This window comes from Xiphophorus couchianus, chromosome 2 (genome assembly GCF_001444195.1).
Source record: "Xiphophorus couchianus chromosome 2, X_couchianus-1.0, whole genome shotgun sequence".
NCBI lineage: Eukaryota > Metazoa > Chordata > Actinopteri > Cyprinodontiformes > Poeciliidae > Xiphophorus > Xiphophorus couchianus.
The window spans coordinates 20195356-20212305 of record NC_040229.1 but is presented as its reverse complement, the minus strand read 5'-3'; the positions used below and the strand labels follow the sequence as shown (position 1 = coordinate 20212305).

The following is a 16950-nucleotide window of genomic DNA, read 5'->3' as shown; positions in this document are numbered from 1 at the left end:
TTTTTCCTTTTAGTATTTCTTTTCTATTGCTGTTTCACTGACATGCTACCACAGAAAGCAGCTTCATATGACAAAATACAGCAGGAGGAAATGTCACTCTGCACTTGTTCAAGGGAGGAAGAAACTCAAACGCACGGGGCAGCCAGAGTTGATCCGAAAGGGATGCAGTGGTCAAAACGTCTTAATGCCTCTGACATTTCAGCTCAGACCTCTCATCAAAGCGTGTGAGCTGCTGTGCTGCCCAGGAAAACAGTGAGGCGGGGCATTTGTGAGAGATAGATGAAAAGAAGGCGAAAGCTGAAGGACAGAAAAGCAGACAAAAGCATTCAGGCAGATGTTAGATGCGTGTGACGTGAAGATTTTAAAAAGCTTACAGGAAAACTGAAGCTGAACAGTGTCATCTCTCTCAAAGTTAAACATCTGAACATCACCATACTTTGAGACAGTGCTGCAATCCCCCCATGGCAATCCTCAGTGGCAGATCATATCACAACTTCAGCTGCACTCTCGGACACCTGTCACAACCAACTGGACAGAGACTCACATGTGTGGGCACAGTTGCTGGAATACACAATGAAACAGCAACTCACCCACCTCCATCAGCCTCCAACCTTGTCTGTCTGTATTATTCTGATGCACACCGCTCCTTCTTTCTTCACCCAAGCATAGAGATCCTCGAAGGGAGATTGAAAGGTACCAAATGCTTCTTTGATGGGGGAAGGCATGTTTGCCTGCATAAATACACTATAAAGTCTTCTTTTTTTCTATATTTCACACTGCTAATTGCCAGTAAATTGAGCCACATGTGGTCTTTGAAATTTTAATGGGTCCATTTTTAATGCAAGGTAAAAGTCTGCACCTCACCTACTGTGTTTTAGTTGAAATAAACTCAAAAACAAAAGAAAGACATTTAATTAGTTTCTCTTTCCAGTCTGGTGAAAATAAGTTATGCAATCAAATTTTAAATTATTATTATTCTTTTTAATCAAAACCAGTGAATGTGATAAACAGCTACAGATTTCACACAACAGGACATAACTTTAAAGCCTATGATAAAGTTAGTTTTACTTTAAATCTGAGGTCACACTGTAAACCGAAGTAGGTCAACAGTAGAAAGCGAAGAACTGTTTTGCTCAAAAGATAATATTATTAGAGTATTTATTATACATACAGTATATACTGTATGTGTGTGTAGGAGGCTGGGTGTGTGTGTGCGTACAGACTCCCATCAATGCAGGAAAGCAGGAAGAGCTGAAGGTTTACCACAGTGTTGCATCACCTTACCTTGCAACATTCAATGCCTTTGAGAACTGACAATTAGTTTCGAAACTGACATGTTTTCTTCTCTCCTTTTGCTGAGATTTGTTTGTTTCTGAGCTTCAGTATTTCACAGACAACATCATTGTTTTTGATTAGTATTTTCATAAAAGAATTGTGATATTGTTGTAAAATCTGAGGTCAAATAGCATGACGTAGAATATAAGAGATAAGAGATAACGTAATTGTGAAGGCAATTAAAGAAAGTGTCACAGTTTTGTAGTAAAATGCTGGACCCAAATGCAGAAACTAACCGTGGTGGAAATTAGTCTTTAATAACCAAAATACATCTTATGAAAAGAGCAAGACACCAAAACCAAATTAGAATAACTGAAGAAACCAACAAAAAAGTTCCCAATATACAAAAACAGAACATGAATAATTAATGCTTTACAGCAGGATAGTGAAATGAATAAAAAATTAGTGCATATAGACGATAGATGAGGCTGTTTTGAAAAAGGATGGAGAAAGAGACTTCATTCTATTTTTGTGAGATGCTTATTTTTGCAGATGTCAGAATCTACAACAGTATTTCAAACCCTAATTAACAAGACATGTTTTATTGCCACTGTGCTTAAAATGCAGAATAGATTAAAGATAATAGTCCATCTTATAGTCAGGATGTCAAGGGCTGAAATTATGAAGGTATATAAATATAACAGTAAGTCAGGCTTGAAACTCTGGACTTCAGCTTTTCAGTTTTCTTGAAGTTTTTAAGTAACTGTTTCCTAACAGGACTACTGTAATTTTACATGACTGTCCAGAATTGTTTTAGTTTTAGTTATTGGGAAATTTAATGTCAATGTCATATTTTTAAGATGGGCTGGAAATATGATATTTTTATCAACCATATTAAAAGTTGTTATATTAGTAATAGTATGATACAACAAAGAACCAACTTGCTCCTTTATTTATGATCTTTAGCAAATTCTTACAGTGTGACATGACTCCAAACTGGAAATCTAACAACTGATAGACCCGATAACGTAACATAAAGAGTGAGATCAACTTTAACATGGTGTCATGTTAAAGTTTGATCATGACTGATCAAATTCAGTCATGTTTATTGCAGAACTGGTTCCCACACATTTTTTCTGGTAAAATTAAACTTAAATGAAAATAAATTAATGCACTCTATGAAAACAACAAACTCCTCACAAAGAAATAATGTAGGAGACTACGCAAACTTTTAATTTATTTTAAATTTTCCAATAATTTCAAACACCTTACATCAGCAGTACAGTTACTGCAGACTGTTGCCCTACTTAAAACATGCAAACATGGCTTGCCTATAATTTGTATTCTACCACCAGGCGGCAGTCTTGCGCTCACATAGAATGGTCTGTCACACAAACATGAGTAGAAATTATATGTTAGATGTCTGGAAATCTGAAAGACGCGAGGTATACACTTTATTCACGAAATAAATAAATATGAGCCTTTTTTAGTTTCAACATTAAATCTAGACGTCTTTTTTTAGATTGTTTTATTCTCATTTTGTTTACAATATCAGGTTTTTAGGGAATTAAATCTAATTATTTTTCTTTTTTAAATCTTATTTTTCTATTTTTTTTTACTTTCTTCCTTATATTTGCTGTGCACTGTTCAGTTGCCTGAATCAGATTCGGATTTGATGTGCTATTAAGTCAATTAAGTTACTCCATCCAGTCAGCAACATCTCACTTTCCAACTTTTGCTGAAAAAATCTGATCTGATGCTGAGAAGCAACCAAACCCACCATTCCTGTTCATTTTCGTCAGGCTGGCTGGTACGGTGTGCCTGGACTCATAGATTTTTGTACAGGGCTCAAAGAAGAAGGGCCTCAAAGATCAGGCCCAAAATCTGGGTGTAGTGATAGACTCAGACTTGAACCTTCAAAAGACACATCAAGACAGTTACAAAGTCAGCCTTTTATCACCTGAAGAACATTTTCAGGACTGAAAATCTAATGTGCGCTTATCTTAAATCACATTGATTACTGCAACAGACATATGCAGTTGATCCAGAACACTTCTGCTCACCTTTTCGCTAAAACCAGGAGGATAGAGAACATCACCCCAGTTTTAAAATCCTTACACTGGCTTCCTGTAATTCAAAGAGACTTTAAAATAATATCATAATAAAAGCAGTTTATAAATCACTGAATGGCTTAGCACCGAAATTCATTAACTGTTTTATCAACCCTCCAGGCCACTCGGGTCTTCTGGTTCTGGTTTGCTCTGTATTCTCAGAGTCAGAACATGTAAAAGCAGCATTCAGCTTCTGTGCACCACAAATTTGGAACAAGCTTCCAGAAATCTACAGAACAGCTGAAACAGAGGTCCTTTAAATCAAGGCTAAAAGGCCATCTGCATAAAGTTGCTTTCAACCTATAATTGTCATAAAATGTGAGTTGTTGGTTGAACCAACATGCAGACTGGAGCTGGGAGCATGCTGAATGTTTAATGAAAAAAATGATAAAAAGCTTACCCCCCCCCCACCACAGGAAGCCAGGGGGAAAAGAAGAAAAAAATCAGCAAGGAGACTCGAGGAGAACGTAGGATAGAGTGAAGAAACAGCAAGAATGAGATGTATATGTACTAGGGAGGTTGATTACTGAACAAGAAACAGATTAGAAACTGGTTGCAAGTGTGAGGGGAGAGTAGAAAACAGGATGAAGAGACAGAGAAAGTAAGAGGCACAGAGGGAGAGTACACAGGGGGTTAGTAAAAAAATCTATCAATAATGAAACATATAATAAAACTACAGTAACTAGACAGAAGAAATAAACATAACTAGGAGCACTAAGTATAACTGAACTAAAATAAAACAAAAACAACACTGATCTTATCAAAGAATAGGAACACAGTATACTCAAGCTAGTATAAATAACTCAAAACTCTAAAACGCTTAAACAATCAGGGATCTTAACATTAATCACTGTAACACTGACCAACATATTTGACGTGTATTGATGATTTTGATGATAGCGTTTGACAACATTTATTGTCTGTTACTGCATTATGTTTGCATTAGGTAATGGCCTTTGAGCTGCCTTGTTGATGAAATGTGCTATAAATAAACACGATTGATTGACCCACTTGAACAATCAATCCATTTCAGTAAAACTAGAAGGGCATCCACCCTAAGACCGGCTCAGCACCGTCTCAAATGGACAGTTTAAAAATCTGCTTAAATTGCATCCTCACCACATCCTGTAACCAGAGTGGTCGTGTGTCAACGTTAAATAGTCAATCAATAGACACTCCACTTAATTCAGGTGTGTTGGAGAAAGGGTGCATCTAAATATCATGACTGCTATTCAGTTCATTGCCTTTACTTGCAGATACTGATTGTTGAATATTATACGTGTGTGCAGGGGTGGGCGTGCGTGTGTGTGTGAGACGGTGGCAAGACATAGTAGGTGCCACACCTACTGGTGGTAGTCGGAGGGCCTGATGGTGCTAACGTGGAGCACCAAATGGAAAACACACATATTTCTTACATAAAAGGGTCAAAATTCAGATAAGCCCTTCAAGTATGTTGTCACATAAGAACTATGTATAAAAACACTGTTAGCTCTAAAGCAACTAAAGAGTGAATCGAACATGAACCGGACCAAACTAAGGTGTTAGAAAATGGATGGATAATAATGCAAGAAAACATTGTTGCAGTTAAGATCAATAAACTCTCAATTCCAATGAACATTTAACACTGGAACTGGAAGACATTTTAAATATCCAAAATAAATAAAAATTCATAAAAGGAATTATGAAGTCTGTGTATTTATTGTCCTTCCAAAAAGACGAAGCACCAGACTGAAGACGTCATCCAGTTTTAGGTAGAAAGAGTGAGAAAAAAAAGACAAACGACAAATCATGCAAACGTAAATAATTGAGCATATTTCAATTTGTCATGCCATTAGTTACTTATTGAGACAGACCTAACTGTCTTTTTCCAGTTCAGTTTACCATAAACAGAAGATCAACACTATACATCTGTTTCCTGTGGAAGAGCTGGACATGTTTTAGGTTATGAATTCAGTTATTAAATGATGGATCATACAAGCACGCTACCGAAATAAAATAAAATAATTAAAAAAACCTGATCAGGTTGAACGTCGTCATCCCGCCTACTCTACTCCGTTTGCAGACTTGCAATTGGTCGGCTGGCTTGCCACTCCCAGTCCACCCAGGTTCGGTTGCTCCGTACCGTTGTGATGCTGCTCAATTGATGGGCGTATAGAAGGAGGATACCCTTACGTTTTCCCATTGTACGGCACAACAAAAACCATGTTCGTGTCTGTCTGCGTTTGCTTTCTCTGCGGCAAAAGTCTCCCGGAGATCCGCTGTTTTCTCTCCCCCCGCACTGCTTGTCAAGCGGCTCTGGCTCTGTTGTTGCGGCCGTTTTAAAGGGGGGTGAAAGAAAGCTCATGACAGGAACAACAACACAGGGCAGCGCATCGCGGCTAGCAGCAGCACACCAGCGTGCATCACTTTAATTCAGGTGAGCTTGTATGATTGGGGTCTTTCTACGCACCCATGGCGGACTCGGACACTTTGGGGGAATTGCACCTGCCGTGAGAGGGAACGGAACCGAAGCACATGGACGGATCTGCTCCCTGGACCCTCACGTCGGACTGTCAGACCTGAGTAACCTGCGCCCTTGTCGCGCCGCCATGGAGCGTCAACAGTTTTAATTGTTATTTATTTATTTATTTTTTACTCGTCGCGGGGGCTTCGCGAACCCATCCGAGTGCGAGGATGACAGCTGATCGCCCCTCCTCTCCCCGGACCGGGATAAAAAGGCGCTCCAACTGAGTGAGCCGCCTTCTTCTCCGCTGTGTGTGACAATAGATGGAGCGCACGGGGCTGTAACGTTTGGCTTCCTCCTCGTCGGGTTCTTCACTCCTCACGTCCTGTCAAAGATTTCACACAAACCCCATCAGACTGCATCACTGACTCGTTTCTCATTTACAAAGATCAGACCCTCCATTAACGGGCTCACCTCTCCACATGGAAAGAAACTTCCATTCCTCCTCTTGCTCCTCTTTGATGCTTTGCGCTAAACCCATGATCGGCGGGGATGATCCTTGAGTGGCCGATGAAATAATCAGCGTCGCGGTGTCAGCAAAGGGCTTGAGCCCCAGGGGATTTGGATAGATTATCGCTAGAGTGCTATTTTGCTCACCCGGTCACACTCTCAACAGAATTTAGCGGCTTTAGAGCTGCAGCCTTTTCACTGCTTTCGCCCAAGTGCGTGTAAACTCTAAAGCTACAGAGAGGGAGCAGAGAGGAAGAGAGAGAGAAAAACAGGGGTGAATGTGCAAGCAATGCCTTGCACAGAGGTGTTTGGATCCAGATCAGAGGACACTACCAACGTGCCGTCACCCCGCGGATGTGGGGGGATGAGACGCGCCTCGGGGTTGTAGTCAGCAGTCCGTGCCGCGGGATGCCTTCGCCGTGACTTCAGGAGAGGGTGGTCCGCCAAGCAGAGAGAGCCCAGCGAAGAGTCAAACAGCAGCGCCTTCAAGGACCACTTTCCCCGGACCCGTTTTGTCTCCTATCCACTGGAGGATGTTTCAGCGAGGATGCTGCGCTTCCCCGTGAAGAAGATCCGGAAGCAGTTCAAGCTCCTGCTGCTGCTGGTGCTGCTCACCTCGGCCGTGTGGTTCACCTACCTGCACATCAACCAGAGCAAGACCATCAAGCTGCACTTCAACTACGGAAAAGGTAGAATCCATTCACAAAAAACAAAGCAAACAAAACAAAACAAAAAAATTTGGAGCTTTAAGTGGTGACTTGAGCTCATTTTACTTAAAGTTACTATACCTTTCTGTGAAATCAATCAAATTAAGTAGATGATGTATGTAAATTAATTCTTTTTCATCTAAAATGTAATTGAATTAATAATTTCTACCTTAAAAGTTATATAGATTTGTTACACCCTGCATTTGTTTTATTTTTTATTTTATTTTATGCTATTCATTAAACTCCAGAATTACATATAATGGGACAGACTTGACAGTTGTCCAGTCATTGACAACCTCCACATAGAGCGGTAAGCCAAAACGGTCACTGCGAAAGAAGCTGGTTTTTCAGAGAATGCTCTATGTCCATGCATATAATGGAAAGTTGAGTGGAAGGAAAAGGTGTAGCAGAAAAAAAAAACGTGCACGACAGTTGCAATAACCACAACCTCGAGAGGATTGTGAAGCAAAATACGGCCAAGAATTTGAGTAAAACCCAGCAGAAAAGTCAATGAACTGTCACTCAGTGGTCCAAAAATCATCTGTCAGGTGAAAGAAGGAAGAAAGATGCTAATATTTTTTTTTTCTTTTCTCAGTTTAGATTTATGGTCTTAGAGTCTGGCAGAAGAATTGAGAAACAGAATCCACGTTATCTGAAGGACGGTGTGAAGTATTTTGCTTTTTATTCACAGTTTTTTTTAAGTCCACAGTGCAGTTTTTAATCAGGAAACTTTAGAGCACTTTAGACTGATCGCTTCCATTCCTGACCACAGTGAAATAATCAGTCAACCCAAACGGAACCCCAACCAAGTATTAACTGCATAAACTGCAGAAAGTATGGGGACATGTCTCTGTATTTTATTTTATTATTTTCTTTTTTGTTGGATTTAAGTAATGTTCTGCATGCCTAAGAAAGCATGTGTTTGGGCATCATTAGTTATAAGCAGTAAAAATAAAAACAAACAGAACTAAAGACTCAAATTGTTTCACTTTATGTGCAGTAAAGCTCAATAAAATAAGTTTTGCTTGATCAAATTACTAAAATAAATGATCTCTTCCATGATATTCTGATTTACTGATCATTGCATGTTTTGGTATTCGCTGCTACTCTAATGCTGTCCTCCCAGGGATTAGAGACAAATATATTCAATCATTTTAGGAGCGGTCAACAAACATCGATACCAAACAGATAGAAAATACAAATAGACATGTAAGCAGACTTGTGCCAGTTAAAGTTCTGAAGATAATCATTAGCCTCCTCAACCTTTGTTCGAGCTTCGTTATAGAACATTACATTTACAATATAAAATGCCTGATTAACATATTTTTAATACCCTACATAAGTTGTTTTTTTTATGGTGTGGTGGTGTAATAAAATGACAAACCATTCCAGAAGGAAGGATAAAACTCCTGTAAAGCTGCCACAGTCAGCAGAGCAGCAGCTACGGTAAATAGTTGCAGCTGTGGATCAGGGAAGGAACAATCGCAAGTCATTAGACATCACACAAGTTGTGATGAGGTCAGTGTTGTCTTTACGGAAATATAAATACCTATAAGTTTCATAGGCTCAATAAAAATTCTTCCAAGAAACTCTAGCTCTGCAGGTGCAGATGACCCTATAGTGCGTGAAGAAGTAACAAAGAGAAGGGTGCAGGTCTGATAAATTAACAATAGCTTCCTCCCGGAGGCTAAGTAAAGAGCAATGCCGTCCGGGGCCATGTCGGGCCGTTGTTTTCCACATTAATAATCAAAGTGCTTTTCATGAAGGTGGTCTCAGAGGTCTTGGGCTGCTTGGAGGCATATATCACATCGTGGGCAGATGGTTTAATTCTATTTATTTACCTGCTTCATATTACCAGAGCTTAATTGCAGTGGTCATTGTAAGATGACGCAGAAAATGACAGCAATGCCTGATCTGAAGTGGTGAACCTGCTTGGAAGCATGGCTCCCTGCATTCCTGACGCTGATGGGCTTCTCGTATCTGCCGCAGCTGTCGATGTAAGGTGATAGCTAATGATTGTGATGTCCTTGAAGAGTGTTCGCGGCACTCTCATACACACAGCTGACTGACACACAGAGATCATTTTAATGTCTGGGGTTTTCCTAGCAACAGACTGGGTATAGTTTTCTGATGACTGGTCCCCTGAATCATGCTGAGGGCAGCTTGGAGGCTGCGTCAGGATTTATGAGTAATTACTATAGTTGCATGTGGCAAACTTTTCTTAATGAACATTATCGGTTTTCTATAGCAGAGTTATCCTTATGCAAAATGCCAAGTTGTTTTTAAGTGCCGATATCAAAAAACCAGCTAATTTCCAATTTTAGAAAATGCTTTTTTAGCCCCTCAATAAATCTTGTATCCATGATTTTAAAATACTGCACCTCTTCCAGTTTTGATGTTAATATATGATTATGGTATGATTTGAGGACGGGCCACCAGTAATTAAAAGAAATTAGGGATTATGAAGGACAGAATAAACGCATATTTATATGAATAAATCTTTTTCTCTCAAAAGCATCCCTTTACGTGATTCACAGTTGGTATGGAGTTCTGTCTGTTAACAGCTTGATTTTGGCCCTAATGTTCTTCTTGTCATTTTGCCCAAACAGTCAAAGTCATGTTTGATCTTAAATAATCTGTCCAGATGCATTTTGCGGACAAAGATACATGTCTGTACCTGGGTTATTCCTGGGTTGTTTCAGGTCATTCTAGCTGGTTGCCTTTCATCTGATGGTGACAATTTGGGTCTCAAAGTATCAGGATACAATACAGTGCTCTAAAGGGAGTATAATCACAAGTGCACATGAGAAAACTGATTTTATAGCGAATAAATCAGACTAACAATAAATTTCTACAATGGCCTTGACCTCAGTCCATTTGAAAATTTATGGCCAATACGTAAAAGCCAGCTCTTTGTCAGGAGTCCAACTACTTAATAAACTCTACCACTTCTGATGAGTGGAGTGGTCGAAAACACAGCCAACGTTATGTCAGAAGCTTGATGATGTGGTTTCTCTGCATCTTGGTCATCAGCATTTATCCAAATATCATTTGAGTTTATGTGCATAATTGTGGATTTGTGAGGATGAAAGCAAATACTGTAGAGTATAATTCAAACTTGTAGATCTAATTCAGGTTCTAAAAATGAATAAATCTTCTTCATAACTGTTATCCTGTTTTAGAGGTACTTCAGAATTAGCAAAATAGCATTCTTGTGCATGAAAATTGTTTGCAAACATCACACCATCAGTTTGTTGTAATTTTGCCATCATTGCTAGAAAACTCCTGCTAGCATGCACAATAGCGGGACACTGCCTTTGCATTTCCTGAAAGCAGAGACACAAACGCACAATGATGATTTTTGACAGCACCGCTTTCCACATTTTAGGGCTTCCTCTAATAGCCAGTCTTTGTGACTCATCTGCTGTGGCCGTCAGCCGAGGGAAGGGAGTTGTTATGTTGGGCCGCACTGGCCTGTTTTCTTGTCTTTTTTTTCCCCTTTCTTAATTGACTGTCTTCCGTTTAGCAGGCATCTGAGCAGGTCAAATCACTTAACCTCTCATGAATAACCCTGTCGTCTCTTGGAAGAAGGGGCTTCTAAGTGAGATGTAGCCACTGCTGAAAGTGGGCGCCTGCGTCAAGTGTGTTAATATTCTCATCAGGCTAGAAGGTTTGTCTTCTTTGCTACCAAACAAGTATATAACAGTGCCATCATGAGAGTGACTAGAGTAACCTAGTTTGTCTTTTGGTGGATAATTTGATTGATTGTCCAATTGGCTTTTGATTTGTACCTGTTTGGGAGACGATTTTCTGATCCTTGACCTTCATACAAATGTCTATATAAAAATATAGACATGTTGGCATAAACTGCCCTCGGGCTTTGTCTAACAGCAAATAATGATCTATGAAATGTTTATCATCATAAAAAGTCATTACACTGTAATATAAAATTTCATGTGGAGATACGGATTATCTGAATTCAGCCAGTCAAAAGCTTGCAGAGCATTCATACCACTTCAACTTTTTCACTTTAATCACATTACAGCTATAAACTTATGTGTTTTATGGTGATTTAATTTGACAGAGCAATACAATGTAGTGCATGATTATGAAGTGGCAGAATAATGGTGTTGGATTCACTCCTCCTATTCCGCTAGGGGGCTCTGTAGTTGTTTTGCATTGGTAGTGGAGGGGAGGTGAAACAAGAGAAGAAACTTACGGCAGGCCAGTAATACACCGAGTCTGCCGTTAGCTGAAGCTAACAAGCTGAAACTACAATAAAATCATATTCTACTGGCCTTCATGAGTGTTGCCCAACGTGGTGAGTTATTAATGCTGTAAGCTGTGGGGAGATGAGTTTTTGTTATCTGTTCTAAGCGTGAGCTTGCTGAATTTGCTAGTGCTAATTAGCCCGATGCTAGCTGTGTTTGCTGCACTGATAGTTGAATGCCGATGTTTGTTATATTACGAAGTGTTCTAAGAATAAACTGCCTTATAACTGGTTAGTCAAGCCTAGCTAATAAATCTATGTTTAAGTTTGTGTTGGTTGAATTCTGCGATACTAAGTTGATGTTTTGTTTTTTCTTACTTTATTTACAGTTTAACCGGTCCGTGTAAAAGCACTCGGCAATAAAAATAAACAACAGCAACAACAACAACAACGACTATCTTATGTTCTTTGTAACAAATGGCACATGGTTTTCAAAGTTCTTTTTCAAATAAAAATCAAACAAGTGTGGGATTCAATAGTAGAACCAACTTTGCACATTTTGAAAGTGAAATCTTTGCCTGTTTTTCTTTGGAAAACAGCTTAAGCCAAGTAAAATTGGATCTGTTAACATTAATTATTAAGCGTAGATATACGTTGTAGGAATTATGTTTGTTATAAAACTTGGTTATGCTTTCTAAAACACTCTGTAATGTCTATCGTGTTAGGTTTGTGATCTTAATCCTACTGGAAGCTGAACCTCCACCTACTGTATGTCTCATTATAAATGTAAAGCTTAGGATCTGGTTTTATGACCGAACCCTGCTTTTAACTTCTTCACAACTTTATTTCTGACCTATTGGGTGTGTTCTTTGGTCTTCTTGATGGTTTTTGTTCAATAAGATTCTCTTAAAATTTGATGCCTTCACAGAAATGCTGAATTTGTACTTGGATCAAATTACATAATTAAATGCCATGCTTGTCAGAGTTTAATTTGGAAATAAAGTGTTTTCTATTCTTGTGAAACCATATCTATAATGTCCCAAATAAACCATAACAGTTTATAGTTGCAACATTTCAAAAAGTGTTTATTTTTCTTTCTTGTTTAGCTATACTTCAAAACGAAATGAGGTTAGCTGGTGATCGACCTAACTCAAGGTTAAAGAGCTATGAGTGTTAATATTTTATACCATGGTTTAATGCAAAGAAACTGGTCGCAAATAATTCACATCGGGCCGTTTTGGTTCAGATTTGTCATCGTTTGGAGGCTTAAGCTGGCCTCACCTGCGTTGTAAAGAGCCATCATTTTCTGCAGGTAAATAATTTAGTACACGGTGGAGCTCTGTGATAAAACGGTGACAGAATAGTGATAGGCAGTTCAAACAGGTAGCTGGAGAGTTGTGGGAAATATTTATTTTTAAATGGTGACACAAGAACAGTAAAGTTAGGAAGGAAAAACGTGATTTTTGCGGCACAGAGAGGGACTTATTGATTCTTTATACTTTTACTACAGCACACTTTGTACTAAAAAAGGCTCTACAGCTTTAAATATTTGTTAAACCCCTTTAGATTACATAATTTAAGAGACTTTCATTAAAGATATCAGTGACCATTTATAGATGCTTTATTTAAATGCCCAGTTGCTGTTGCACCTATGACGGGAAGAAGAGCCAGGAAGATGTAATTAAACAGTTTTCCGAGTGCTGGCTGGCCAGCCTGGCCTTATTTAATCAGAATTTCAATGAGGAAGTGTGTTGGCAGGCGGTGTTCTGCTGCATTTTAGATGAGTGCCACATTTCTGTGGCCACCCAGTTGTACAGCGGTCCCCCTGTTTTCCAGCATCAACAGGTCCTCTGAGGAGGAAAAAGGCTGGCCTCCACACACAGGCCTCTATTGATTAAGTATGATCACACACACGAAGGGGGGCACACATGTCGGCGCATACACTTAGCCATCCCTCAGACACACACAAATCTGTTGCCTTTTATTATATATATATGTAAAAAAAAAAAAAACTCATAACGCGTCCCTATCGTCAGCACTTTAAAGGAGGAGGAGGAGATCTGGGAAGGAAGAGATGTCTCAGGGGCCTCGACAGATTGGTGCCTCGGTTGCCCATGGAGACAACATATGGGAGAGGAGCTTGTAGTGTGTGTAGCTTATTTTATCTACACTGGAACATCAGTAGGTTCTATTGAAGCATGCATTTTTATACTAGCCAAAAATCAAGCAAAACTTGTGGATGATGATTTTTTTTTTTTTTTTAAATCCTTTTTTTTTTTTTACTTTGATTTCTACTTCAAGAAGAGTAACACCAGTCAGATAGAAATCCCTTTGCGTTTGTAGGTTGTTTGCCTGTAGGTTGGATTTGGGATCTTGTTAAGCTTTCAGCTGGAACACCCTTCAGAGGGTTTTCTGTACCTGCAACTTTTCAGATTTGCAGGTACAAATTCTCATGATTTTGCTGTGTCGCTTAAAATTAGGCTTGTAGTGAGACATAAACCCACCCAGAGGAAAATATTCACAACCTTTTGAATATTATTTAATCATGCATCAGTAAAGATGATCAATTAACTTGTCATATTTGTAACTGGCCTGTTACTTGTATCCCAAGGTTTTAACCTCTTCACTTCTTACCCCATCATATATCTGCATCATGTCAGAGCAAGTTATAGCAAAGCTCAACAGAGGACTTGTAGTCCTCATCAACACAGAGATTTTGGGACATTAATTCAGGGATTCTGTGTGAACCCAGCTGAGTGGTGTTTATTTTTAAGCATTACCTCCCCACAGGTTTTTCGGTATTCAGAATTTTTTTATCTAAGTGGAAGGAAGTTGGACATCAGATGACGGTGAAATTTATTATTACCTTGTTACCAGAAACTTTGAAATACAAACTGTTCGTGTAATGCCCTTTATATATTTGTAGTGCCATACTGAAGAACATTGATGGTCGTAATCTAAAATGGATTCTCTAATTTAACAGATTTCTGCAGAAATCTGAAAATTGCTCTTTTCTCAGTAAATTACAAAAAAACCCAATTTCCACATTTTTGAATTATATTATTTGACTATATATGACATTGTATATCATTTAAAGAACTATATTGATGTGTCCAGCAGTGTGTTGCTGTTAGCTTGGATCTTTGGGTCTGCTTTGGGCTCCATCACAGCCTCGGCCATTATTTTAGCCCTGCAGCTTATCTGACCGACACAGTAAATCTTTCTGGTAATTCCATGGCGAGGATGAACAGTGTCCCCACGGCAACTCTCGCAGTATCCCGAGTGCGCACAGGATGTTGCCTAGAGCACATGGCAGAGGTGCAGACAACAGATGGATTAAGACTCGAAAATGATACCTCCCTCTCTTCTTATGTGCATGTTGTCAGGTTTCATTGAGTGCGTCAACTCCTTCCTCTGATTGTGCTGAGTTTTTTGCCTTCTGGTAAGAAAACTTCTGTTCTTTGCTGCATGAAAAATTTGAGCTCTTAAACGTTCCACACTCAGAATTTATTTCAGCACTTGTAGGTGCTGTATTTATTAAGGTTTGAAAGATAGAGAGAAGCTGGGATGAAGGGTCGGTTAAAAACACAGGAACTGGCTTGCTCCAGAGTGCTAACCTCTGGGTTAATGCAATTTCCACCTTCCTGCCTAACAAGTCAGCATCAAGGTACCAACTCTTGCCCATTCAGATGAACGCTCTGGCCTGGCACCACATGCTTTGCCGCAGGAGATTTGTTTGTGCACGTGTGAGGGTGAGCCGGTGAAACTGAGAGATTTTGTGTGAAAGAGGGCACATGTAGTTTTGTGGTTTTGTTATTGCACACCTTCCCACTCTTGCTGCTGCCTGCACTTTAGGCCCAGTGCTTAGCCAAGCGGAAGAGGAAGCAGCTGAATGATGGCACTATCTGCCCCCCTGGCACCGTCGCTCTGAACATTTTTGGTGGATGGAGGTGGGGGGTAGATAGTGTTTAGGCAGAAGAAGGAAGGACACCTTTCTCACGCAACAGGTGGGACCCGCAGCAGGAGAAGATGTAACCATGATTCGTGATAACTTCAGGCCTCCAATGGGTGTGGTGCGCAGTTGGCGTCATCTGTTCTCTTAGCTCATGGAACCGTGCACACATTACGTTGGAGATATTTCCTTGCAAAAGCATTTAAAAGTCCTGATTTTTTTTCTTCTTCACATTTCCTTTTGAATGTTGTGTCACATGCATTGGTGAACAAGTATCATCAGGAAAACCAGGCGACCCACTATACAGGTGAGGGATAAAGCTGTGGAAAATTAGAAAAACTAATTGTCATGCATTTCATAAATTTGGTCTTTATGAAGTATGGCATTGCAACATCATGATGTGGGGATACTTTTCCTCAGGAAAAATTAGAAGAAGCTACAAAAAACTTGAAAGTGGACAGTAGTTTCACCTTCCAGCAGTAAAACGGCTCCAAACTGAAAGCTACATGGATTAAATAGAACTAAATCCATTGCAGAATTTGTGGCAATAGGAAATAGTTATCATGTAGTCTGACTGAACTTGAGCTATTTTGAAAAGAATGGAGTGAAAATGCCAGTCTGTTCATTGTACATGTTTAAAGCTTTTATGTTGTACAAATGTCATAGCTGTATAAAATATTCTAAACACATATCTGTGCCACACCTTTCAGATTTTTTGCTGTTAAAAAAGAAATATACATAAATATGAATAGCTGATTTATGTTGGTCTGTAAATTCAAATTTCCATAAGTTTTACTGAAGCCTATAGTTGCTACAGGACAAAATCTGGAGAAGATCAAGGGATTTGAATGTGTTTCTATAGGTACTGTAACTCTGTAAATCTGTTCAGGTGTAGCTTCAGCGGACTGTCTTAGAATGCAGGATTTAATTTGTTAAACAATGCCATTAAGACTTAATTAAGGTCAATTTTCTCAGCAGAGACCCATAAAAAGCCTCTCAGTTTGGACAATTTATTAAGACACAGCTGGGACACACAAAGAAGGGGAGCGCCAGTCAGAAAGCAGAGGGAATGAGCTGGCAGTTTTATGAGCTGGAAAACAGAGACAGGAGACTGGCCTGAATATCGACTGGAGGCGATCGTGATCCATGTCCTGATGGGATTTGTCAGTTTCCCCAAACTCTGCCTTGGTTCTGCTCTCTACTCCCCTCCTCTGCAGAGGGATTTTCTTTCATGGGGTTTCTTTGCAGCACTGCCCTGTATCAGCTCTGGTATTGCCTTACAGTAAGTGATCCGGACCTTGCGGGATTTCAATCAATCATCAAAGAGTGAGTGTCTGTGCGCTCCCTGCTGCCCAGAATGAGCTATTCTGTAGTGGTAGTAAATGGGAATAGGTCACCTCTCTCTGAGGCTATAGTGGCTTGAAACAAAGAAAGGGAAGATCAGAGGATAGCGATGGCTTAACCACAGAGACGGAAAAGACTGACTCTTTGGCAGACAGAGGTGTTGGCTGCATTGAAATCAGCTCTGTGGGTTTTAAAAAAAATTTTTTTTACTGCCCTGCTGAAAAACTACTAAGATGAATCACTTGATATAAGATTGTAAATGTGACTAGAACCTACCCCTCCCTGTGTGCTTCTGTCTTTGTTGTATTTCCTGTAAGCTTATTATGAAATCACTTTAATTTTCATTCTGACTCTTCATTATACACTTATGAATATTTACACATTTGTCAAGCTGTGAC

General features: G+C 39.5%; 1 protein-coding gene and 1 long non-coding RNA gene across 2 annotated transcripts in view; one reads left to right on the top strand and one right to left on the bottom strand.

The window, feature by feature from the left end:
• Positions 1 to 5187: 5187 nt before the first annotated feature.
• On the bottom strand, positions 5188 to 6445 carry LOC114135754 (uncharacterized). The gene is made up of 2 exons (XR_003593647.1): positions 6304 to 6445; positions 5188 to 6214 (listed from the first exon to the last, which is right to left on the bottom strand). It is a non-coding gene; the product is annotated as an uncharacterized LOC114135754 (long non-coding RNA).
• b4galnt4a (beta-1,4-N-acetyl-galactosaminyl transferase 4a) overlaps positions 6211 to 16950 on the top strand; it is a 138020-nt gene continuing 127280 nt past the window's right edge. Inside the window, exon 1 of the mRNA XM_028003011.1 lies at positions 6211 to 7028. Within this exon, the coding sequence (XP_027858812.1) occupies positions 6887 to 7028 (142 nt within the window). The 5' untranslated portion in view covers positions 6211 to 6886. The remainder of the gene's footprint in view (positions 7029 to 16950) is intronic.